The 24705-nt window shown below is 39.3% G+C and overlaps 2 protein-coding genes across 7 annotated transcripts in view; both read left to right on the forward strand.

The window, feature by feature from the left end:
* Nucleotides 1–2635: 2635 nt before the first annotated feature.
* On the forward strand, nt 2636–21390 carry lemd3 (LEM domain containing 3). Its single transcript, XM_088924205.1, has 13 exons — nt 2636–4167; nt 10857–10897; nt 11689–11758; nt 12267–12343; nt 12596–12675; nt 14062–14207; nt 14542–14643; nt 14754–14856; nt 14973–15151; nt 15397–15478; nt 17064–17169; nt 17265–17343; nt 18906–21390. The coding sequence occupies exons 1-13, from the start codon at nt 2658–2660 to the stop codon at nt 19067–19069; spliced, it is 2739 nt and encodes a 912-aa protein (XP_088780331.1). The 5' UTR covers nt 2636–2657; the 3' UTR covers nt 19070–21390.
* Nucleotides 21391–23189: 1799 nt separating this feature from the next.
* Nucleotides 23190–24705, forward strand: part of msrb3 (methionine sulfoxide reductase B3) — a 44750-nt gene continuing 43234 nt past the window's right edge. For 2 of the 6 annotated variants that reach the window (XM_088923361.1, XM_088923360.1), the window contains exon 1: nt 23190–23553. Coding sequence is in view for 1 of the 6 variants with exons in the window: in XM_088923360.1 (XP_088779486.1) it covers nt 23472–23553 (82 nt within the window). In the remaining 5 variants the exon portion in view is untranslated. The remainder of the gene's footprint in view (nt 23554–24705) is intronic. The other 4 variants (XM_088923359.1, XM_088923363.1, XM_088923362.1 and 1 more) reach the window with 3 other exon arrangements.

Here is a 24705-nt window from a genome sequence, read left to right on the forward strand (position 1 = left end):
ATTTCTGTTATTAGTTATGACGATAATATCGGGGAACATCCAAACTCCAGACAGAAGGTGCTCCACGCCAGACTCAAATCTAGGACCTAACACAACTGTGAGACAGTAGTGTTACTTTCCATGTTACTTTACCTCCCCAAATTACACCATTAATGTAATTTTAATAGCATTGTTGTTCTCTACAAGTTCCATGTCTGTGGTGGCACTAATAGAAACATACTGTGGTTTACCAGGCAAACCTTGAAAGACTTACAGAGTTCGCTGGCTGAGATGGGAGGAAATGTTCAACAATTTTCCAGTCACTTCACAAAGGGAACTTATATGGAACTGAAAAAAAACTCAAACCTGGGGTTTACAACAGAGTATCCACAGTAGGCGATACTGCAAATATGTGGTAATCCAGCTAATCCTGACAAAATTGTATTTTGTAGCATGACCTTTAGCCTTAAACTTGATGCACATGTAGAGAGAAACAAATGATATTAAAGAAATTCTTGACATCGAGTCAATTATATTTAATTGGTAAATGTGCTGTGAAGGTAAATGCAACTTCATATTGGCTTTCTGTGTACTTTATCTTGGTTTGTGGAGTATGAAGAGTTTAGATAAGTGTGATTGAAATAATCCAAAATGGTCAAATGCATTAATGTTGAAGCTGCTGTAATAACAACATTTTTTGTGCTTTTGTGTAAAGAAGTGTTTCCAGTTTTGAATGCGCATCCCTATCGTTTCCCTTGTGTTTATTTTGTCCCTCTGGTTCGCTGCAGAAGTCCAGTGGATTACCTTTGTCGTTGCTGTGAAGATTTTAAATACCTGAATCAGGTCCCCTTGTGGTCTTCTGTTTTAAGGTCTAAAAGAAATACTTTTTAGCCTGCTGCTATAGATTATTTCTTTGAGCCAGGGAATATGTCTGGTCTTTCTCCTCTGAATGGATTCCAGAGCGGCAAATTGGCTTCTGTAAAGCTGGCACTAGGTGCGAGCGTGTGCATGTCTGTATGTCTGCCTTGCAATTGACTGGTGTCCCATTCAGTGTGGATCCTTGCTTGCCAGTATAGGCTTTGGCTCCCCCACAGCCCTGAAATGGAAAAAGCAGTTAGAAAATGGATGGATGGAAGAGTTGTAAGAAAAAAAAACTACCTACTGTACCCCCATTGTTGAAGCATATACTTTGGCTTCTTTGAAGAAACAGCTGATCCTTGGATTCATTAGCTACAAACTACCAAACAGTCTAGGTGTGACAAAAAGCCTCCTCTTGTTTGTAATACGTTTTATGCTCATAGCACTCTAAATGGTACTTTACTTTGCTGCTAATGTAACCATTCACCAACGCCCCAACGCCAGTATTTGAGGTCTGGTATCATTTAAATGTAGTTTTATCATTTATGTAAGGGCTATGTTTAAAGTGAAATAACTTCTCTCAGACTCAACTTTTATTCACAATTTTCAGTTGTTTCAGGCTCAATCAGAAGAAAATGTAGTGGAAAAGATTTGGTAGCTGTATGCCCTGACACATTCCCCAGAATGAATCTGTAATCCTGTGTCTGATCTACAGTCCTTTGTATTTAAGAGTCTCTGCTCTATCCTCCTGACAAATTACACACTGATTCCTATATTTTTCTAGGTATTTTCCCAGTTCATTAGTTCCACTACTATAAACAAGGAATTCGGTGAAAGAATGACATGTTTTATGGCAATCCCACTTTTACCTTGGCAGTAAAATATAATTTGAAAGGAAACCACCATGAGATACAATTATTCTCCATACTTTAACTTTGATACATATAGAATTTCACAACCAAATGAATACCACTTATTATTTCTCTCATTGACGTGATTCCACCTCTTGTGTCGGGAGTTTTATTTGGAATAGTTTTTCCTTTCCTTTACCTTCTGTTTTAAAAGGTAACAACGAAAGATGAATTTAATCAGTTTTGAACTTTGTAATAGTATTTCACCAGGCCACGTCACGGTTCCTTAGAGGTTTTCCTTTATTTGTTGCGTTCCTTAATGTTATAGCTTTTAATTAAAATACAAAATGAAAACGGGGGCATTAAAAGGAAGAAATAATACGGTGAATATTATTTTGTTTTGATGAAACTGTTGAAGTGTTTTGAGTATTTCATGTTGGCTACTACAGAAAAGTTATAACTGTGCGAAATTAATTAGACTCGTCTCAGACGAATTTTGGAACCCCCTGTTTTCACACGAGTACTAACACATTTCTAGAGAAAAAGTTTAAAACGTCTCTCTTAATACTTCTCTCGCTTTGTCTGGCTTATCTCAGGAATTTGTTACATTTGTTTTGAACGGCAATATTAGAAATAGCTAACAAAACGCACTGGTGAGAATACGGTAAAATAAATCCTAGCTACAAAAAAATCACTAAGTAGTCATAGTTAAAATTAATAACCCAAATACAATGCACCGCGATTTCAGACCAATAAAGAGCGCTGAGAGCCACGTTTAGTCATTACATGCCGATGGGGCGGGTTACACCGTGTTCATAAAGCTGCAGGTAGGCAGATGTTCAATCTGCCCCCAGCAGCCAAGTCTCAGACCTGCGTGACTTGAGTGAACTAGTTCACTGTCTGGGTCTGGTCTGGTTACGTCACTTCCCCCCCGGAGCCCTGAGTGTGAGCTGTGAGTGTCGAGCAAAGATGGCGGCAGCACAGTTAACAGATGAGGAGGTTTTCTCGGAGTTAAAGCGACTGGGTGTCATCACAGGACCCGTGACTGAGAGTACCCGGCCCGTGTATTTGAAAAAGCTCAAGAAGCTACGAGAGGAGCAGCCACAGCGCGGAACCAGGACCGGTAAAACCCGCAGCAGCGGCAGCATCAACAGCAGCGGCGGCGGCGGCGGCACAGCGGCGGGAGCGGTGGGACTCGCGGCCAGGCCGGCCAGCAGTGACGTCACGTACCTGAGCCCGAGAGGCGGCAGGAGCCCCGGCGGTGTCCCGGTTCAGCACGACAAGCGCCCCGGCGGGGGAAGCAAGTTCGTTCTGGGCTTCAGCTCCGACGAGTCGGATGCCGAAGTCGGCCAGAAGAAAGGAGGCCTGCACCACAGCGGCAGGAGAGACCGAGGCTCTGGGCATCACCACCACCACCACCACCACCAGCAGCAGCAGCAGGAACAGCAGCAGCAGCAGCAGCAGCACAGGCCTCCACCCACCGCTCCTTCCCCCGCTGCAGCCCGCAGGAGCCACGGCGTCTGTGTGACTGGAAGCCTGGCCAGTACCCCTTCGGCGCCTCTGGAAGGGAGGAAGAGTCTCTCCGTGGCGTCCCTGTGGGGAGGCAGGGGGGACGTCGTGCGCCGTCGCGGGGCTTACGGGGAGGAGGGCGAGGAAGACGATTTCGACGAGGGGGAGACGGAGCGGGGCGCCGGGGCTGTGAACGGGAGCAGGGCGTCTTATCCTCCCAGCGGCGGTAAGCCGGCGGGGGATTATTCCGACTCGGATGAGGAAGAGAGCGCGTCGGGGAAGGAGAGGCTCCGCGACCGCCGACTGAGCCCCAGACGGAGTCAGTTTAAATCGCCGCCGTCTCCTCCGAGAGGTGCCAGGGGGGTGGAGGGCGGCGTAACCGTAGTAAATGACAAGCTCGCCTCTGGGAGTCTAGACATGGTGAGAGGCCGGGGGGCGGAGGAGGAAGAGGAAGAGTTGGCCAAGAATACAGACCGGCTGGAGACGGAGGAGGAGACTTATGGCCGTGGAGAGCCGGGACTGAGCGGCGACCTGAGGTACCGCGGCTACGCGGGACCGTCTGGACTCTTCTCGGGGGTGATGGGGGCGAGGGGAGTCGGGGGACGGAGCGGCTCCAGCCCTGCCGCCGCCGGCAACAACCACATCAACAGCAGCAGCAGCAGCAGCAGCAGCAGCAGGTTCGGCATCGGGACAAAGACCCGCTACTCCTCGTACAACAGCGTCCCGGCCGCCGGCAGCCCCCGGTCCAACCACTCGAACCACACGGGCCCGAACCACGCGTTCGGCTCGGTGGCGCCGGAGGAGGAGCTCCTGCAGCAGTTCCGACGGGAGGAGGTGTCGGCCACCGGCGGCTTCAGCGCCCATTACCTGTCCATGTTCCTGCTGACCGCCGCCTGCCTCTTCTTCCTGCTGCTGGGGCTCATGTACCTGCGGATGAGGGGCTCCGGCGCTCCCGAGGCCGAGGTCGTCAGTAAGTATAGCCAGCCGCCTTTGAAAAGCTCATCATGCTAGAAAAGTCCCCTAAAAGGGGGGCTCAGTCCGTCTTCTGATCGGCTGGGAATGCTTGTTGGGTAAAGAAGGGGGTTGGGGATTAAGTAGCGCAAAATGTATACGAGGTAAATGCAGAGTAATGGCAAAATGTCAGCTTGTTTCCGGTTATCAGATCGGCACATCTCTAAAGCGGTGTACCGGTTGACCGTTGCTTTAAAATCTCAAACGCGGTCGGTCGTCTGACAGGGATCTATCTGTACAGCTCATGATAAACACGTGGGGACGTTCCTGTTCAAAACCCAGTGATCAGTTTCATAGCGTTTTGGAGTGTATTGACTCTCCTCCCCTTCCCCATAACGCTCTAGTACGTCATTTTCATTAAAAGCTGGGTGCTGTTGAGTGCTCCTTTTTAATGGGATACGCGATACAAGATTGGCCCTGACTTGCAAGTTGTCATTGGAGTGGAGAGAGAGAGTTGTGTATCACTGTTGTGATGTTTTTTGAGGGTCATTGAAATCAAGGGCTGAACAGTTTGATGGCTCAGTGTTTGAAATCATCCCAGTACCTGCAAGGTTCACTAGCAAGGCAAACACAAGGGTCTGGAGCCAGTGAAATTGGAAATGTTTTCATTATTTTTGGATTTAAAAATAACACCCTTGTATATGGAAATCTGTATTTACGCCTTTGACTTTTTGTCTTTGGTGATTTTGGAATTTTTTCTTCTCATGTGGAGTTAATCTCCTTTACTCAAACAAATCTAAGTTTTTGAAGTTGTCAGTGTGTTTTTGATTGGGCTGTTTTCTTGGATGAAGACGTATCTTGCAAGAGTTTTGGCATTTTGTACTTTTTTTCTATTACTAGTAACAGTTAAAAGAGCAAAATACAGGGGTTCATTGTATATAGTGATCTGCTCTAGTCCTCGAAAGATTTTTGGCATTTTTATTTCCAATGGCCTCTTACTACCTGAACAGATCTGGTTAAGCGATTACAATGAAATTGATCCCGAGATTTAGGAATGTGTGAGATGAGGGTCATCCATAAAACCTGCAGGTATGTAGCTGTCCAGGACTAAGGTTGGGTTCACTTGAGAGAGAGAAACTATCTCACTGAAAACCATATAGTGCAGTTTAATGAAAATTTCATTCATGTTTTTACTCTCTGTTATCTAATTTAAATAAGTCATTTGTTGTGGAAGACATTGTTTGGGTCCTTTGGGTAATGTCACAAAGACAAACCTCTTGGATACCAGTACAGGCAAAACTAGCTAAAATGTCTATTCATAAAACAGCAAGTGGTTTCTTATACTACATAAGGTTAAGAACGAGAGGAAGCCAGTTGACCCTTTTGGCCTGTTTGGTAGTTAGTAGCTTATTGATCCCGGGATCTTATTCAGCTGTTTTTTTTTATGAAAACCAAAACATTGGCTTCAGTCACATGGCTGGGTAGCTTGTTCCACACTCCCAACCCCATTGAGTAAAGCGCCTCCATTCTCAATTTTAATTCACATCCACGTAGTTAAGTGCAGCATGCAAATATATAACTGTTTATAGATGCAAGTTCTTCCAAATGTTCAGGATGCAACATTCCTTCTTGTCGGGTTTCAAACCAGTTAGCTGGATTGTTACACCATCAGTTCTAAGCATTAGAGTGACATCAGGATTGAGAGATGGAATTGGAGGTGGAGAAATTTGTCTAAATCAATGCAAATGCTATCAGTAAATCTGCTAATGCATCATTAGGCCAAACTCCAGAATCTCCTTATTTTCTTAATCTTCCTCTTATTTGCCCAACGAAATATACAGTTTACATCTTTTCCAGAATGCTAGCAAGTAGTAAAGAGGAGGGTGTTGCAAATGTGTGATTTATTTAAATGCTTCAGGAAAAACTGCAGTCCATCCTCATAGCAATGTTTTGTTTACATACTCCTCCTCCAGCAAGTAAAATGAATTTACTAGTTCAAATGATAATTTTGGGGGAAAAAAGCCATTAAAATGATTTGCATTATATTTGCAGTTCACTACATTTAAGAACTTTAACAATTTAAAGCCGAGTTGAGTGGAAGAATTACATGAGCTGTAGAATTATTGTCATTAAGATGCAGCCAAGTACATTTCAAGAACTTCAGTTTCAGATGTTAAAGTCAATATCCCATTAAGTGTCAGGAATATCTGAATACTAACAGCCCTGAAATGTGAAAGCAGCAAAACTGCCTTTTGATGTTTTTAAGGTTAATCAAATGCAGTGCATTGGACTACATGTGTAATAAGTACAAGATCTAAAAATAAGCCAATGTGTAATGCCTATGGTTTTGAAAAAGGCGAATAAAATCAAAAGATGTGGAGGTGCCAGGATGCGTTCACAAACTTCATTATACAAAATTATTTGGTGCATTAATGAGCAAATGAAGAAAACGTAATGGCAAAGACTGGCTTTAGTCCATTGAATCAACTTTGCCAGTGTTTTTTGTATCTTACAGGTGCCAGTCAACTCTGTCATAATCCCTTCCCCTGAAAGGAACTGATGTTACTTAAAGGGGAATTGCAGTTTGTTTCTCAGACCAGTTATTCAATTGCTGTAACAAAAAACATTTTCGCAATAGTCAATTTTACAAATTCCGAATATGCACACAATCGTGAACTTCGTGACAGTGCTGGATAGTTGCCATACTGTCACAAACCTTTGGTCTTGAGAGTGAGTTCACGTGACTTGTGACGTGAAGTGCCCCTTCCTGCTCACTAGTTATTTTAATGACTCATGTAATAAGCGAATAAGTACAGGTTGTGCAGTAGACATTTCAGCTAGAAATGCTCTAAAGCGATCTCCATGCAGGGTAAGACAAGTTGTATATGTCAACCAAACTGTCTTGAAATTGAAAGCTTTTTTTCTATTGGATTAAAAGAGATGTATTCACAAGCCTGCTTGCTTACAATGTAATAGGGCCGCTTCATGTCACCGGAAGTTTTGTTGCCTCGTTCTGTATCTCAGATTAAGGCCCTCGGCATACCTGGAAATTCCTTCTATTTTGTGATGTAAATTGTATGTTTTACATGTCACCCCGTATACATTTTGCCATGTTTTGAAATGCGCTCATCAATGTCCATTCTTTCCAACCTCCGAAATAGGGAAATTTTAGTTGTTGATTAAGCGGAAGGGAACATTCATTGATCACATTTTTATTACTTATTCAAATAAACGAATTGGTTGTAACTAAATTGGTCAAACTAAATGCAGTCGTTGAACATCACACATGGCTTTTGCATCCTTCCACAATTCTTAAATACTAGACCAGATTATTAAGGATTTCAAAATGGACATTATCTTTCTTAGGTGAAAGAATGTATGTTATAGTGTAAAAGAAATCGGTAATGCATATTTTGCTTTGTAGTATGTTTCTGCAGCTGAGTAGAAAAAAAATCAATTTCAACTTAATGTGAATAAGAGGGATGGAGGAATAGTTTTGTTTGAATTCAACAACCCCAAAGGATGCTTAATCTTAAGTGCATCGCATTGAAGTTGTACATGCACCCATCCATCATGAATTTGTTTGACGATAGGTGACAGTAAAGTTTTTGGGAAAGAGACTTTTTTTTTAATTGTGTTTTGCTCACCCATTAGGGTTTTTTCTAATGGCTAGTAGCTCAATTAGAAGAAACGTTTGTAAGATTTCAGAAGGCGCAGAGGAATTTCATTGAGAGTAAATTGAAGATTAGAGGTAGAGAGGGAATTGATCGGGGTCCTGTATTAACAGCTGGCTATTTACGTTCATTTGCAACCTCTGCAGAAGTCAGTTAATTTTATAGCTGAGTTACAAGTGCCTTTTGGAGCACTTCAAAGAACAAGATGGGGGGAAAAACTGTAGGACTAATTTGAAAGTACAGGTTATTGATTGTTTTTCTTATACAGGCAGTGTACATAGGTAACCTCAAAGTTTGAAATTTCCATTTTTTCTTAAAGTTGTTACAATTATCCCTTAAGCGGTAGCTATAAACTTAGGTAGAGGCGTGGAAAAAACCTTGGGCATATTTTAATCCAAAGCGAAAACAAAAGTGCTGGAATGATTCCAGTTTCTGAGATGTCTGCTAGAAAGACGTCAGCACTTAGCCTTTTCATTGGATTAAAGCTTAAAAAAACATCTCTGTGATCATATCATATTAGTTGGTTGTCTATTGTTCTTGGAAAGAGCTTAGTTTATTGTTGTGCCTTGCTTTTGAACACGCAATAGCATCATTTCCCAGAGCAGAGACATGATATATGGTACCCTCGAGTGTCAGATTATGGTGCTATTGTCAAGAACTATAACTCATTGGATATAGCGTTCGGTATGTTTTTCACATTGCTGGTGAAGTTCACTAGTTTGCTGGACATAACGGTATGACCTTCCAGTGCCTGCATTGCATTGTTTGCATTTTGTTTTTGGCATGTCTTTAGCCAGGTGTTGTTAACCTTTGTACTTCTGTTTTGTGTGATTTAAGGGCATTAATCTTTCCAATAATTTAATTACTGGATAGATCCTTAATTGCTTAATTAACATTGTTGCTGAAGATCACTCTGATAATCAAGGTTTAGCTGAAGAAAAGTCTAACTTTGGGGTCAACAACCTACAGCAGACATGAAACAGCATGTGCAATAAGTCTACTAAGCCACAAATAATTTAAATTAAAAAATGATAAATTATGCTTGACTGTTTTGTAATTCTTTATGACATGATGCCCAACAAAAAAAATTTTGGTATAGAAAAAAATTCACTTGCTTTATTTACTGCACTGTTTTTTAGCAGGGCTAGCCTATTGTTTCAACAGGAAAGCTTGCAATTCATGCCACTGATAACATTTTTCACAAAGTGTGAAGCCGAACATTTTGGACAAAATTGTGGTTGCTGAGAAAGCAAATTATTATTCATTAGAAAAAAATTTGTGCCAAGAGTTTGAATCAACCTAATAATGTGATGACTGGTGAAAATAATGAATTTTCTCGTTGCATGATTTACTTTGACACAGGACAGTTTTAAATTCTGCTTTAGGAGATGGGCAGTGTGAACAAGAATATTCTGCTTTACAGCGGTGATCGTTGGCTCAGCCTTGGCAACATTTTGGCACATTTGTGGACTGTCTTGATGCAATCAAGATCTTTTTTTTTTCAAGAAAAAGGTCAAAAATACCCCGAATTAGTAAAAAATGAGCTGCAAAACTAATTTTTCTAACTAACATCACCATGCGTATGAATGAACCCAACCTCCGTTTGCAGATTGCAGATCAAGCTGTTATGGGTCTTTTCAAAATGTGGAAAGCATTTCTTGCAGAACTTGCCATTTTTTCCTCTTGACATTGGCTCCTCTACTTTCTGCTATGTCCAACACCTTAAAGGGCTTAAAACACTGCACAATGCATGTTACTGAGTTTATAGTGAACAAGCAAGAATTGGCATCAGAATTTTGTCAGTTTTCAGAAAGTCAGACATTTTGGCATAACCTTTTCGGATTACACCAGTATTGATACCAGCAACATGGATTTTTCAGTGTTTAGTGCATGGGTGTTGAGGATGTTGAAGTACAGTACTCAGACTTTTGGGACTCAAAGTTCCAGAATCTACAAAACGCAGCTGAGGCTATTAAAAGCAATCACAATGTCTCTATTATGGCTTGTTGGAAGTCCCTGCCAATTTGATTGTTCAAAGAAAGTAACATTTTCACTGCTTGCAGCATTTGGATCTACATACCTCTGTGAACAGGTGTTTTCACATATGAAGTCAGTTCTCTGTCCCTCCTGTAGCCATTTAACAACTGAGCACTTGTAGGCTGGTGTGCTGTGTAGTGTCAAGGTATGAGCCCGTGATTGGAGAATTTAGAAAGGGCAAGAATCATGCTAAATGGTAAGACATTTTAATATTAAAAGTGTATTAATCAAAATGTAAGTTATTACGCTCATTAAAAATGGATCAGTGGCATGCAAATCCATTAAAAGTGCATGAGTAACTCTTGGCATGCCTATGGAGCTATTGTATATGAACATGTCAATGGTGATACAAGCATGTATAAGTGAACGAAATAATGCAGAAGATGGATAAGAAACTGTAAGATGGTGGTTAAAGACAGAAATAGGAAGTTTAAATTGTAATTTTATAACACTGCTGGAACCACATCAAGTTGAGATACAAATAAGTAATATATTTGGGGAGCAACATCTTCTACTTAAACCAAAGTCTAACTTTAGACTTTTAAGGTGGTCATTGCTTCCTTGTGTTTCTATGGCAGCAAAACATGGGAACTCATGAAGACGTACAAAAATTAGATGTTTGGCTTAAGAGGTATTGTGAATAGGCTGCAGAACCTAAAATCAAATGAGGAGGTGAGTAAATTGACTAAGGAAAACGGTCTCTTGCACTTAATGTGGCACTACTGTGTGTTTTAGGAATGGTGATGTACGTTGTCTCTCAAATGCTTACCTCAGATGGAGCAATTGAGAGCTAGAAAAGACAATTGTGAATCAAAGACCTAGCATTCAAAGACACAAATGCAGCATCAAGTAGAAAGAGTTGAAGACAACTCTTGGTTCCCACGCATTGACTACGTACACCCGTTTGCTGTTGGATAGGAGCGTCTCTAGGAATTTCAAGTTATGGGAGCTGATCAAGCATTATGTATTCATTTCTATAATCTTTCTTCTTTTTCAGTTAAGAACCATCCATTTGGCACTGATTTTGATAACGCTTATGTAAGTATACTCTTTGAAATGTGCATCTGTGCTTTATGGTTTAGGTTTTTAAATTGTTCTGGGATATAATCCAGGATGTTGAATATATTCAAAATTAATCACAATACATAACATAGTTTTTTAGTTGGGAAGTATATATTTTATGTAAAATCTCATTTTGTAACATTCAGTTTGGATTTGGCAAATTTCAATCTCCCTTTCTTTAAACTGTTTCTTGTTTATTTGTTTTAATTGTATTAAAACGTAACAATTTTCAGCAATAAATATATTTTTTATTTAGCCATAATCTCTTGGTTTTCTTAATTTTTGATGAGTAAAGCACTTAATGCTTTATATGCCTTTTATAGAAGATTTGCTTACTTTTTTGTGGCAAATAACTGTTTTGTCGGCAGTTGAAACCTATAAAAGCTTCTGGTTGCATCAGAAGCTTGTTTCCGTTTCTGTGAAATGTGGTAATTAATTGGTAAATTACCTCATCTGGTGCATCATATTTGGTTCCCTGAGCTCTGTGGTCATGGTTCTGAGCCTGGGCCATGTCACTAGCTGACTGTGACTGGGATTCCCCAAGCAGCAGTGCATGATTGACTCAGCTTAAGCAAGGGTAGGGTGGGCATAGTTGGCGGGTGCTTTCATAACTCCTGGAGACCCCTATGGCTTCCCAAGCACTGCCACTGAATACTTTGTGTAGCTTTAATTTTTAAATGGGTGTCCTTCCTATAGATCTTAGTACATAATTTAGCTCGTGTTGTCGATTGCCATATTTGATCATTTTTGGGAATGTTTCTTTACAGAAAGACCAAGAAAAGGCAATGATTTTGAAAATTTTACTTCATCTACATGACCATTTGGCCAAAATAGCAGGTAAGCATTTTTATTTTTCCTCATTTTAGATTGGTAGTCTTTATATTCTTTGGAAATAGTCACAGAGTTCAAGAAAAATCTGAATGACTTTTTAGGAAATCTTTTTTTGGGGGGGAGAACTTGGGATTGATGTTTTTATATCAGATTAAGGGCAGTGGTTAGCATTGTGTGTGTGCGTTTCTGTGTGCCCTGCAGTGTATTCGTGTCCCATCCAGGGAGTATCCATTTCCTACTGGGATAGTTTCTGTCTCCCCTGTGACCCTAAGTTCATTAAAGCGGTTGGAAAATGGATGATGTTTACATTAATGTGAACATAAAGCCGTGTGAGATGTTGGTTAAGTTTGTACTTTGTAGTTATTGACTAAGAAAAAGCTCCCCAATATTTGGAAAAAAAACAGCATTTTCATATTTTTGTTTCCATGTGTGATCGTACTTGGTAAAAAAAAACGGCAAACTAATTCTTTTGCACAAATATTACCGCAGTTGTACTTTGTTCTAATTCTTTAAGGTGAACATGACTGTGGTGATCATATCCATCATGCAAACAGAAGTCTTTCTATCAATGAAGCTTCAGAGGTCTTAATTGTAAGTTTTTTTTGTATTAATATATCTTGTAGCTGCACATTAAACTTTTCATTATGTGATTGCTTTTTTTCATAATTTGGCACGTTTTCAAAACATTCTGATTGTAAGTAAAGTGGCCTTTTGCATTTTTCAGTCCTTTTTCACAAAACTGTTTGGGTTGCACCTTAGAAAGGTTTTGTTGAAAAGCCTTTTGACAAAACAGCAAATATATTTTCATGTCCTAATTAATATTATTCAATCTCTGACTTGAAGCTTTACAATCCACAATATGAGAAGAACGTTTCCACCGCCCTCAAATGGATCCTTAAAAGCGAGGGTGACGTAGGAATAAGGTAAGCTGGTCTGTGCCAATGAGATGGTGCAAAGAAAGTCTATTGCAGCTCTCTTTGATAATCCTGCAGGCGAACAAGCTGCAGGCAGTCCATCGGCAAGCAAAAGAAACTCAGGTCAACTCCAGGCCTTCTTGGCACTGGAAGTACGTGGCTCTTTGTGCCTGCCCCTGGCTGGATCCCAGACACGCATCTGATGAGCGAGCCCCGATTCAAACGAACAGTCTTATGTTTCAGGCCCTGTACTGTAAGCAGAGGCTTTTACCTGATGGGCAACGTGGAAACCAAAATTAACTATCATTTAATCAAGGTCTTTGATTTTTGTCTTTCTAGATTCTTTTAAAGAGGTTGCGATCAGGATGTTCTTTAGATTCTAAGAAGCTGATTAGAAATATCTTTTCATTGTGCTTTGCCTTTTCATAAACCTACACACCTGAAATAAAGGTACTGGGGCAGCAGTATGGAGCAATAGTTAGGATTCTGGGCTTGTAAGTAGAAGGTTGTAGGTTCACATCCTTAGTAAGACACTGCTGTTTTATCCTTGAGCAAGGTACTTCACCCACCTCTAGTGAAATGCCTAGCTGTATAAATATGTGCAGGTATAAGTTGCTTTGGATAACAGTAACAGCCGAATGTGCGTGTATATAGTTGTTAAATTAACAAAAAGCATGAGTGGAATTAAAACCAGAAGATAGTGTGGACCTTGCAAAATTATACATCCTCATCTAAGAGTCATAACAGAGTGGTAAAAAAAGTACATCAGCCATCTTTAGTACAAGTGCAAGCCAGCTCCAAAATACAGTCCTTAACAGAGTGGTTGTTTATTTTCTTTACACCACTGTCACAAGCTGTTGCTCTTTCCAGAGCACACAGTACTTACTGCCGAGTTCATCCTTATGGGAACTTGTTTGGAATACTGGCTAAGATGTTGCTGTTTGTTTAGTTCTCTAGAATTTCAAAGAATATGCAAAACATCTACTTTGCTCTTTTCTGTGCAGCTGCGTGTAGTAATTTTTTTTACTTTGCAAACTCTTGTAGCGCTTATGTCATTAGGCTAAATCACATAATTAGCATTGTATAAAAATGAATCTGCTTCTTGTGAACCTTAGATTTCTAAGAGAAGCCTTTTCTTTACTGTTACCATTGTTTCCACATTCACCGTATCTCCTAGAGGTCTGTGGGTCGCTGCTTCTTAATTTTTGTCGTCCCGCTGCTACAGAGCAGGATTCTCTAGTCTGGATCCTGGGCTAGAGCTCTAGTGTTTCCCATTCAAACAACAGGGATGTGTTATGGTTTGCTGTTCAAAAGTGGAACTACTGTTAACATACTAATTTTACCATAAGGTGTTCTGTGTTTTGTGCATTAATAACCCTCCTTTTGTCTTGGAAGGTTGATTGGCAGTGATCCCAAGGACAAAGTCACAGATGTTTCGGAAATAAAATACCTGGAATCCACTCATCCCAACATGTCCTTTATCTGCCGTTTTCGACGTGCATTTCTCACGGTTATCCACCGAGTTGTGATTTGTATCGTTGGTAAGCATAGTGCTCCTTTTTTCTTAACGTGGCAAACCAGTGTTTGTCAGACCTGTTTTTTTTATTAAAATCCATTAAATCCAAGCTTTTCATAGTGCTTGCTCATTATTAAACCTGTCTTATCTGATAACGCAAGGTTGCAAATTATACAAGGCCAACTGGCTTATCTGATTAATAGAAAGAAAAGCCTTCATGATTTATTTAAAACTGTGGACTAGAATATGAATTCTCACTAAAAGACAAAAATACTATGGGAGTATTTTATAAACTCTTATAAAACTAGTGATGCAGTCCCTTCTACTGCCTTAAATGTTGTTTCAATATTTATTTGCAGGTATTGGAATAGTGTGTGGTGTTTTCTATTACATGAAGTATCGCTGTAGGAAAGAGGAAGAAGAGACCAGACAGATGTATGACATGGTGGAAAGAATCATAGGTAACTTTCTGATTTAAAAAAAAATTCCATGGAAATTGTAAGTGAAGAATGTGAGATGAATTGAAAAAGTAATGGGCTTAGCTTGCTCAAAATAGTTTTTCCATTTATAGATGTACTTAGAAGCCATAATGAAGCTTTCCAGGAAAACAAAGACTTGCAGCCCTACCTGCCTATTCCCCATGTCCGAGACTCACTGATCCTGCCGGTGAACAGGTATGTTATTTCATGTATAATGGAGGCCATCTTAGATTATATTGTTCTTTAACATTATTAATCTCTGAATATTCTCCTCTGTCTGTATTAAAAGTTTTTTTTTTAAATGCTTTCAGGAAGAAAATGAAAAAAGTGTGGGAGAGAGCAGTGAATTTTCTTATGGCAAATGAATCTAGAATACGGACTGAAACTCGGCAAATAGGTGGAGCAGATTTCCTTGTGTGGAGGTGGACCCAGCCATCAACAGTCTGTGAAAAAATGTCGATCATCCCTTCCAAAGTGTGGCAGGGCAAAGGTAATACCCTATTCCAGTTCATGCTCAGTACATAGAGGTTTTGGTAAGGTATGTTTGAAGGAAATTAAAGTCTTAAGAAATGCATACAAAATTAGATATTGGTATTGCATTCTAATGAGATTTAGTCTTGAGTGAATTGATTCTGTCTTTAGTAGTTTGTTTCTTCACAAAGTCCAATTTATCATGTAGCTTTTTCTAAGGGTTATGGTACAGAAAACTGACATGATTCATTACTTGTTTGTCAGCTTTTCCACTTGACAGAAGAAACTCTCCACCGAACAGTTTAACACCATGTTTGAAAATCCGCAACATGTTTGATCCAGTAATGTGAGTACCGTCTTTATATTCTTAGTGGATGAGAATTGCTTTTGGCATTTTGGTTTAAAATTTCTTGTGATGATGAATGAAGTCGAGTAGCTTGATTGTTTAGATTTATATTTGTTCTGAAATCCAAACTTGAATGCCTGGCTGGTTTGTTTAAAAATTGTTTTTGTATAAATGTATTCTTGACAATGGCGTTGTCTACTGTGTAAAAAAGACATATAGACCCTTTTGTTAATGAGAGCTTAGCTTGTCTAACAGCAGCAAGACATAAGTAAAAAAATATTGTAGAAGCACATGAATCAAAAATTGATTTTTATCACCACAAGTAAGGTGGAATAAATTAGTGGGGAACCAATAGAAAGTAATAAAATAGTATAGTGACTTTTTCTGAACACATCAAATCAAGGTGATCAGTGTTTTTGCCCCAAGGTGTATTTATGTTCACAATTGAAGACATGTACCTTGGGTCTTACAAAAAGATCGTTACACTTCTTTTACAATATGTACATTAGATGTTTAGTTTTATTAATTCAGTATTTTCTAGATTGTTAAATATAGCTGTCTGAAATAACCCTTAAAATAAATGAATCACGCACCATCCTCAAATGTACTGTACATGCTATTTATATGAGGGGTATGTGTGTTTTTATTTTGTTAGTTGATGTACGATTGCTTAGCATTTACTCTGTAGCATCAGATTGACTTCCCAAGTTTCTCCCTCCGTTCTCTGAGACTGGCACTGAATAATTTCTTGCCTTTGGTCCATCTTCCTGAGTCAGTCGAATGACTTGTATATCAATTTGTTCAGAAAGAACAGGTCTTTCACAAACTGCACTTTTTGCCAGCATGCTTTATGGTAAAATGAAGTTGTTACTTACTAAATTGCTATAACTATTGTATAACTTTGACCTTAAAGATTACTGTGCAACTTACAGTGAACAGGTCCCGATGCTTTATGGCTGTTTTAAAGGGTGAGGAACACTGTTTTTAAGTGTTTTGGAAAAGAGGTTAAAATATTGAATTGGCAGTTTTTAGATTAAAAGGCCAATTTTATCCTGGTATTTTGTGTAGAAAAGTCATTGTACTGAGCCTGCATATAATTAAAATGCCTATCTAGTTTTAAAATGTAACTTTTCACTGTGTTTTCGGGTTGTCACTAAACATAGTGATTCAATTCATGTACTTTTGTTACATTTTATTTAAATGCTTTATAATGTTGGGCAAATCTGAGGTGTAAAATGGAGGTCCTGACCATAACCTGGGATTTTAAATGACGACGGAAGTTTATTGAAAAGAATAGGGGTGTTAACCCCAGTGTCCTGGCCAAATTCCCCCCCCCCCCCGGCCTTTACCAATTAATGTCTTCTAATAATCCCCATGTATGAACTGGCTTCATTACTCTGGTCTGTTAGCTGGTGTGTGGTGAGTGTACTGGTGCACTTTAGCTGCCATTGCATCATCCAAGTGGGTTCTACCTATTGGTGGAGGTGAAGTGGACAACCCATTGCCTGTAAAGCCCTTTCAACAGCATCACTAACGGATTGAGCTGCCAGGATTGTGTATTTTATACAATTTGTTCTTTCATCAGGGAGGTTGGTGAAAACTGGGATTTGGCGATTCATGAGGCCATTCTGGAGAAGTGCAGTAACAATGATGGAATTGTTCACATTTCGGTGGACAAGAACTCGCGTGAGGTTGGTTTGATTGTCCCCAAGAACAAGTGTACACCTGTCTATGAAGCTGTCACTGTTTTTGAAAAGTATAACTTTGTTCCCTTTGCCTGTTTCAGGGCTGTGTGTATGTGAAATGCCTGTCCACTGAGCATGCTGGCAAGGCTTTCAAGGCATTACATGGCTCTTGGTTTGATGGTAAGACAAATAAGCCTAAACATCTTAATTATGCAGTTTTTGTTTCATGAGTCTTCTTTAAGATTAGACTGTCAGTTCTATGATTCAGTAGGTGACAGTTTTTCAACAATGTGACCATTGTTGCCTTTTCTGATGCATTTATCAGACATCAGACATCCTTGGTTTTGGTTTTATTTTTTCATTTATTGTAACAAAGCGGGTGTTTACACATTTTTACAGGAGTATGATGAGCCTTTTTTCTTTTCACTTATCTCCATACAATGCCGTCAAAGTTAAGTTTTTATGAATATGAGGCTAAGAATTCGTATTCAAAGTTTTTAAGATTAACACGTGTTTCATATTAAAGGTGTTCATCAAAGCTAACGCTGTAGCATATGGTTTATTCAGCACAATATTTATGGTAACTTGCTGATCTAATAACCACAGAATAAATACGTTTTCTTCACAGAACTGCAATTGTGCACACACACTGCTTGGTTTTTTCAGGGACTTAATGCGGTTTGGAAATCCACAGGACTTCCAGTCGAAGTTTAATGCTTTAAATTGTGTATGGAAGATCAATTCAGTATACTTGCAATACATCGACGTTTAATTTAGGAAGGAGTGCAAATGGTTGCCTTTCCAACTGCATTAGGAAAAGGGGTTAATCACATTGTGCTGTTTTTCCAGTAATTTATCTATTTTGCCTGTTGCTTAAAACTAGAATACAAAAAATGCTGCTACTATAGCAAATACTTTGATTGTAATACACATGCCTGACGGCAAAATGTATTATAGTTAAGGTTATGTGAGGTCTTATCTCTTAGTGGGTAGAATGACGTACCAGTGACAAACTCATAAGAGTATAGGTTGTGTGTAAAGATGGATCATTCGGCCTGCAGCAGCAATCTGAATAGATGGTTTTTAAGGTGGCTTGAGATGCCTATATCACAGTGATGCGAGAGACTGAGTGGGCACTAGTTTTAGGAGGTTGAAGAAAAGGAACTCTTAAGCAGCTAGCAAGATGAGTGATGTACCAAGCTGCTGGTAGACGCAAGGATTTGCAGGTGGCAGTGAGGAAGAGAGCAATAGGATTGAACGCAAGCAGGCACTGGTAGTCATTGAAGAGTGGAAAGCGTAGGACATTCTTGAGAGACACAAAACGGAGAAATTGCTCAGTAAGCTGGAGAATTGGATGACTTTGAGAGATCAGGTTGCCATGGCATGGAAGTCGTAGCCACCTTAAGAGGTTTTATTTTTTGTTGTAGGTTGATACTTGAGTAACTTACCCATCACATCCTATCATTCAGAGTTATACCATTATACACTTCACATGACGACCATTAGAATATTTGATCTTGCATTCATAGAATTTGAGCAACAAATGTTAACATCAGATTAAATGACCCTTTTAAAAGTTCTATCTGGTTATAAACTGAAGTTTTCAAATTGTGGTCTTCATGCAAAGTGTAGTTTTTACACAGATGGGATTTGATTTAAGCCCTTGGTATAGGGTACTAGTATGTGCTATGGTCGTGGCTTGGTTTTCATAGTAGCCTTCTCCTCTTAATCCTTCTCTCCAGGGAAGCTGGTAACCGTGAAATACCTTCGTCTTGACCGATACCACCAGCGCTTTCCCCAGGCTGTGGACTGCAACACTCCTCTGAAGCCCTCCAGCAAACACATGAAAACTATGTCACACCTGCGCCACCGGACCAACACAGGCAACTCTCCGGGGTTTTCCTGAGTGTCCCAACCACCACCTGGACTGCACACAATATGAGAGGGCTCCGGTGCAGATGCTGTCTTCCTTTCTTTTTTTATGAAAACATTTCCTTCATTTAAAAAAGTCCAAGACCTTTTGGAGCCACATCAACAGAAGCTGGTGAAAGTTTCTTTTTCAAGCGCTGCTCTGGTGCCGTTGAGGTGGCAGCTTAAGAATTTTTTTATATATATATACAAAGCAAACGTAAGCAAGAACTTCAAAATCTCTTAAGCCACCATCAGAATGAGCAGCTGTGCAGGAGCTGTGCACAAAGGAACTGGATTTTATTTCTGGGCTGATAAAATGAACTTGTTTTTTGAAGATTACCAAGGAAATTAAAGGCTTCCAGTTGTAATTGCACATGTAAAAGATTTACATAACCCCAACTCCCCAAAACAACTTAAGGTTTAGTCAGCCTGTACATTGAGTAGCTGCATGTGCTGGTTAAAGTATGCCCCTATTTAAGCTTTAAATTGTATGATAATGTGGATATTTATTTCTTACAAATGTTTGGGGTGATGTAATCCCTTTAGTAGTTTTAGTAAAACAAAACGGCATGCACAAACTCTTAGATGGGGGTGCTGTAAATACATGTATATGGTGGTGGCAGTAGCTTATTGTGGATTCGTCTGTATAAAAGCAAATCATAAGCTTTCATGTTCTATTACCTATCAGTAAATGTTCTACTGACTGCATCTGCATTCAGAGATCAAGAAATTAAAAACCTTAGCTAATCAAACAGCTATTTTAGGTTGGTATGAATGCAAGGACCGTTTTCTCCTATTTCAAAAGGTTTCCAAATCATGGATATTATGATGCATACATGAGCTAAAGAGCAATAATATGAATGGTTAGCCACATAGTTTTGTAGGCTTGCATTCCATTCTTTCATTCACTGCCATTTTGACTACAGGAACCCCTTGCACCATAATTCTTACCCCTTTATTTTATATCCAGGTTATCTTTTGGAGCACATTTACTGCATTCCTTAATTTTTTATTTTTTCTGTAATTTTTTTCAGTTACTAATTATGCAGATGAAATTCAGCAAATGCTTCAATATTCTAACCTTGAACATGGATACAAGTGTATACAAATACACAACCTTTCTAGAATATGGGGCAGGTTGACATTTGTGAATAGTTATATAGTGTGACTTGTCACATACCCCTTTCTCATTAGCCTGACAGTTTTTGTGAGTCTGAATCACCACCTTGTATAATATGAAGAGAAAGTGCAAACTTTTGTCCATTAAAGTGTTAAAAGGATTAGACACACTTTTTAGTACCCTGCTCACATAATGAATGTAAAGTTGTGGTAACCTAGTCCTGTTTTAATTGCCCACTTTGTACTATTCGGAAATCATTTTGGTAGAAAATGTTGCATTTCGAAATCTACTTGTGTTCATGAGTCAAAGAGTCACTTTTGGCATTCTTTAAACTGAAAGTTTATGAACACGTTTACCATATTTTTTACAAGGATTAATAGAAAAATAAGCTGATCTGATTATATTTGTAAAATGCCATACTTTCAAGTATTTTCCTTTTTGCAATATCTAAACCTCAGTTGTAATAAATTAGAAGGAGGATACTGAAATTAGGGGTATATACAGTATTCTTTGAATAAGCTTAGGTTCACTGAACGGTCATGTGTTTAAAAATGCAGTGTAGTTAATTCTGGGTGCAGTATTTGCAGCACGAAGATGTACAGACAACGCACATTCTAAATGTAAGAAACCTGATGCACACTCCCCACAGCAGAGAACCTAATTGTGCCTTAACTTTGTGCTTTTTTTATTATTGGCACTGCATTTCTTGAGAATGTATTTGGGTTTATAAAGTGTTGGAACGTTAAACTTTTAATCTGTTGTAATTGCACAGAGGAAATATGTAAAATAAATTCAAGCAAGGAGTTTTGCTGTATTTTGTGTGCATCATGGTAATGTTTATATTTTTATATGTTTCAGTCTGACTTTGGTGCACCTGAATTTTTTATGACCTGTTGCAAGAGTGAATGTACAAATTGATGTTGCATTTTTCCAAGGTGGCGCTCGATATTAGCTGCATCCTTACATTTTTTCTGATGTATTTTATGTAAACACTGTACATTTATATAATTGTAATATGTACTATTATGCAGCTTATTTTCCATTAAAAATACTGTTATGTTGACCAATATCCCTACCTGCAAGACAGATGGGAAGGTGTATAATATCCAGACATTTAAAAATTCAGATGTTTTAATGTAATTTGTCACTTGTCTTGTAAAAAAAACTCTAATTAAAGGTTTATTAGGGGTTTTTAATTGTGGGTTGTGTGCTTGGATTTACTAAAGGAAGTGCACTGCTTCACAGTAGATGCTTAAGTGTATTTCCCACAACCAGTCTAGCTGAACTAGTTTAATTTTAAAAATCAGCAGTATCACATTTTATTCCACAAAATACTGCCCAGGTTAATTGAAATGTGGATTTTCACCCACTACAGACCTCAATGATGCAAATAAAAAGTCAGATATAAAGTTGAAGAGAGAGATATATATATATAAGTTGAAGAGATGGATATATATAAAGTTGAAGATATGAATTGGCTTCATTACTCTCCTCCCCACTGAGAGCTGAGGTGTGGTGAGCGTTCCGGCGCACTATGGCTGCCGTCCCATCATCCAGGTGGGGCTGCACATTGGTGGTGGTGGAGGGGAGTCCCCATTACCTGTAAAGCGCTTTGAGTGGAGTGTCCAGAAAAGCGCTATATAAGTGTAAGCAATTATTAATTATTATATTGCCAAGTTCAGAATGCCAGTCAAATGGGTCTTATTCATAGGTTGTTTCTTAAGATGGTAAAAACCTGTTAATAAGAAAGATTAGAGATTTTGTTTTTCAAATGGCACATTACAATTTGAAAATAACATTTCCCTCACCATCAGTAACACTCCCATCCATGTCTTGACCTAATGATCTTGTATGTAGTCAGCTGCATCAACAGCAGCATTCCAAGTCTCCCGTCTTTCCCACTGGTACCTAGCAGGGCCGATCCCTCTAGATTCCAGCATCTGAAAGTACCGTAAAAATACTATGGAGACAGGATCCAGTGATGCAGGGGGGGTACAGTCCCCCGATGCAGTACCAACTATTTTTATGAAGCATTCAATCCAGCCAGATCTTTTCTGCTGTGAAAGGATGAGATGAGTCACTGTTCAGCTAGTGTAATAAAACTAAACTCTTTCTGAACCAGGAAGAGCCCTCCTTCGAATGAAGGACTAACGGGAAGAGACCAGATTCTGAGAGCCACTGGACAGACCGAACTTGTAAAAATGACTATAAGTGCATATACAGCGGACTAGATGTAGAATTTATACGATTGATTATTCCAGAAGAGATTGCTAAATGGCGTCTGCAAGAAAATGACAGAAAGGAAGCCCACCCCTCTGTTTTCTCCATGAGGTCAAAGAGATTAAAACATACGACCGTACAAAGTAAAAGTAAAATTTAAAGTTTGGCAAGTTACCGTGAATAAAGTTCAAATCCCAATTTATGAATTTAGCACGTTTCTACACTGATAGTATCATAACATTTATAAATGAATTTACCTCGACGATAAGGTTGTTAGGGCAAAAAACCACACGCTGTAAGTAAATTAGCTGTAAACTAAGTTACTGTTGTGATATTGGAAAATTTAATAACAGATACAGACATGAAAGAGATACATTTGGTCTTTTCACGGAATTATAAAAGCATTCAGATTTTGATGGTTAACGGACTTCAGACATCTACCGTCATTAATTTCAGAAGACCGAAAGAAATTGGTTTCTTAACATCGCGTTGCCCGAATTAAACGAATTACGGATACACTTCTAGCAAAGAAAAGTAATTTCACTTGCCTTAGCATACGAATATTACAACATCATTAATAATATAATAATATTATTATTAATTATTATATTTACCACCCACCATCATTTCAAAGGGGGCGTACAAACCACTTCTACAGTACCACTATACACAACAGCATTTATGTTACGACGTTATCTTTCGTCGAATACGTTTCGTCGTCCACGATTGTAATTGAGGACAAAAGTGAAAACATCATAGAGAAAACCACCTTTAATTCTTCTTAATGCACATTTAAAGCTCCCTTTACAACAATCCCCCCAACAAAAACGCCATTTTAGTTACAGTTTCTCCATCCCAGTAAATCACTCTGTAAAAAGTTAGCCCGCTGCTCTGCCAGATATCTGCCTGCTGTGCTCCCTGCAGCTCCCAGCCCCGCAGCCCGGTCCTGCTCTTGCTCATATTTGGAGATGACTTTCACGGAGGAATTTCCCAGAATGCCCTTGTTATTACCTAAGGAGTACACTGGCGTGTTGAATTTTTTCGTCCCTGGCATTACATGAGCCGACGCGGAACTGCTCAGCTTAACCCATTTTTCATTGCTACCTTCTCCGTCTTTTTATCTGCGCAGTTTGTCGCAGGTAGGTACCGGCACTTTGTATTTTCTGACTAGCGAAACATAACAGCGCTCTCCACCGAGAGTTCGGAGTGGGTTTTGCAAATAAATGTGCTTCTAGAGCTTTCTCGCCAGCACTGCATAGTGACTACTTTTAAAAACCGGCCCCAAACGCCTGCAAGTACATTTCCGTACTAAGTCGCTTTGAGACGAATGCCTGAATCATGTTGGGGTAACCTTTCTGAATGTTTAGATGTTTTTACACAGCTCTCAAGCGCCACTGAGTCATTACTGAAGTTGTCACTGTTTCAAACTGCCGGCTCGTAATGTAAACATTTCCAGCACTGTATCAAACCCGGCTGTGCACCATTGCAGCCGAAAACAAAATAACATATCATGACTTGCTCAGTTTGGAATAATATAGTTGTAGTCGTTAATAAAAAAAACCTTCGGAAGTGTAGTAAGAGCGCTCTCCTACAGTAAACCACTTAACGCAGGTATTTTTTTTTAACCAACAAACGCACTACAGTTGCCCACCATGTTTTAACCACAATCTACACATCTCGAATCCACAGTAGCGGAACAGCGAAGAAGTGTCTTATTTTCCCAGAGAGCAATTGGGAGAGAGCAGTGAGAAGATAATCCATTAAGTCTCTTGTTTGTGCAACGAGAAACATGACCCGCAAGTTTTAAAGGCTGTCTCCAATGCACTGGTGTGAATTTTGGATGTAAACAGGATTAAATTATTGTAAGAAAAAACAACGACAACGCGTAGTCTTTTTTTAGTTGGTCTTCCTTATCTGTAGTGTATTTTCTGAAGTTCTTAAAAGCCCTAAATGGTAATGGTTAACTCTGAAGGCTTCTGATATAACATTACACAATTTGGCTGTTACACTAGATTTAACACAGAAGTCAAGCAGCCTTGTAATCCCAAATATATTTTGCTGTTATGATCTGATGTGGAGTCACAAGACACAAGAGTTTGCCTCCAAGCATAATCTGTAACACAGAATGTGATTTTAAGAAAGTACTACAAATAATATTAAGTAACGTTACAGCATGGAGGGTGGCACAGTGGTGCAGTGGTTAATATTGCTGCCTCACAACACCGGTTCAGTTCTGGACCAGTGCTGGGCTTGTATTTTCTTCTTGTGTTCATCTGGGTTTCCTCCAGATG

The sequence above is a fragment of the Atractosteus spatula genome, chromosome 8, assembly GCF_055471065.1.
Source record: "Atractosteus spatula isolate fAtrSpa1 chromosome 8, fAtrSpa1.hap1, whole genome shotgun sequence".
Classification (NCBI taxonomy): Eukaryota; Metazoa; Chordata; class Actinopteri; order Semionotiformes; family Lepisosteidae; genus Atractosteus; species Atractosteus spatula.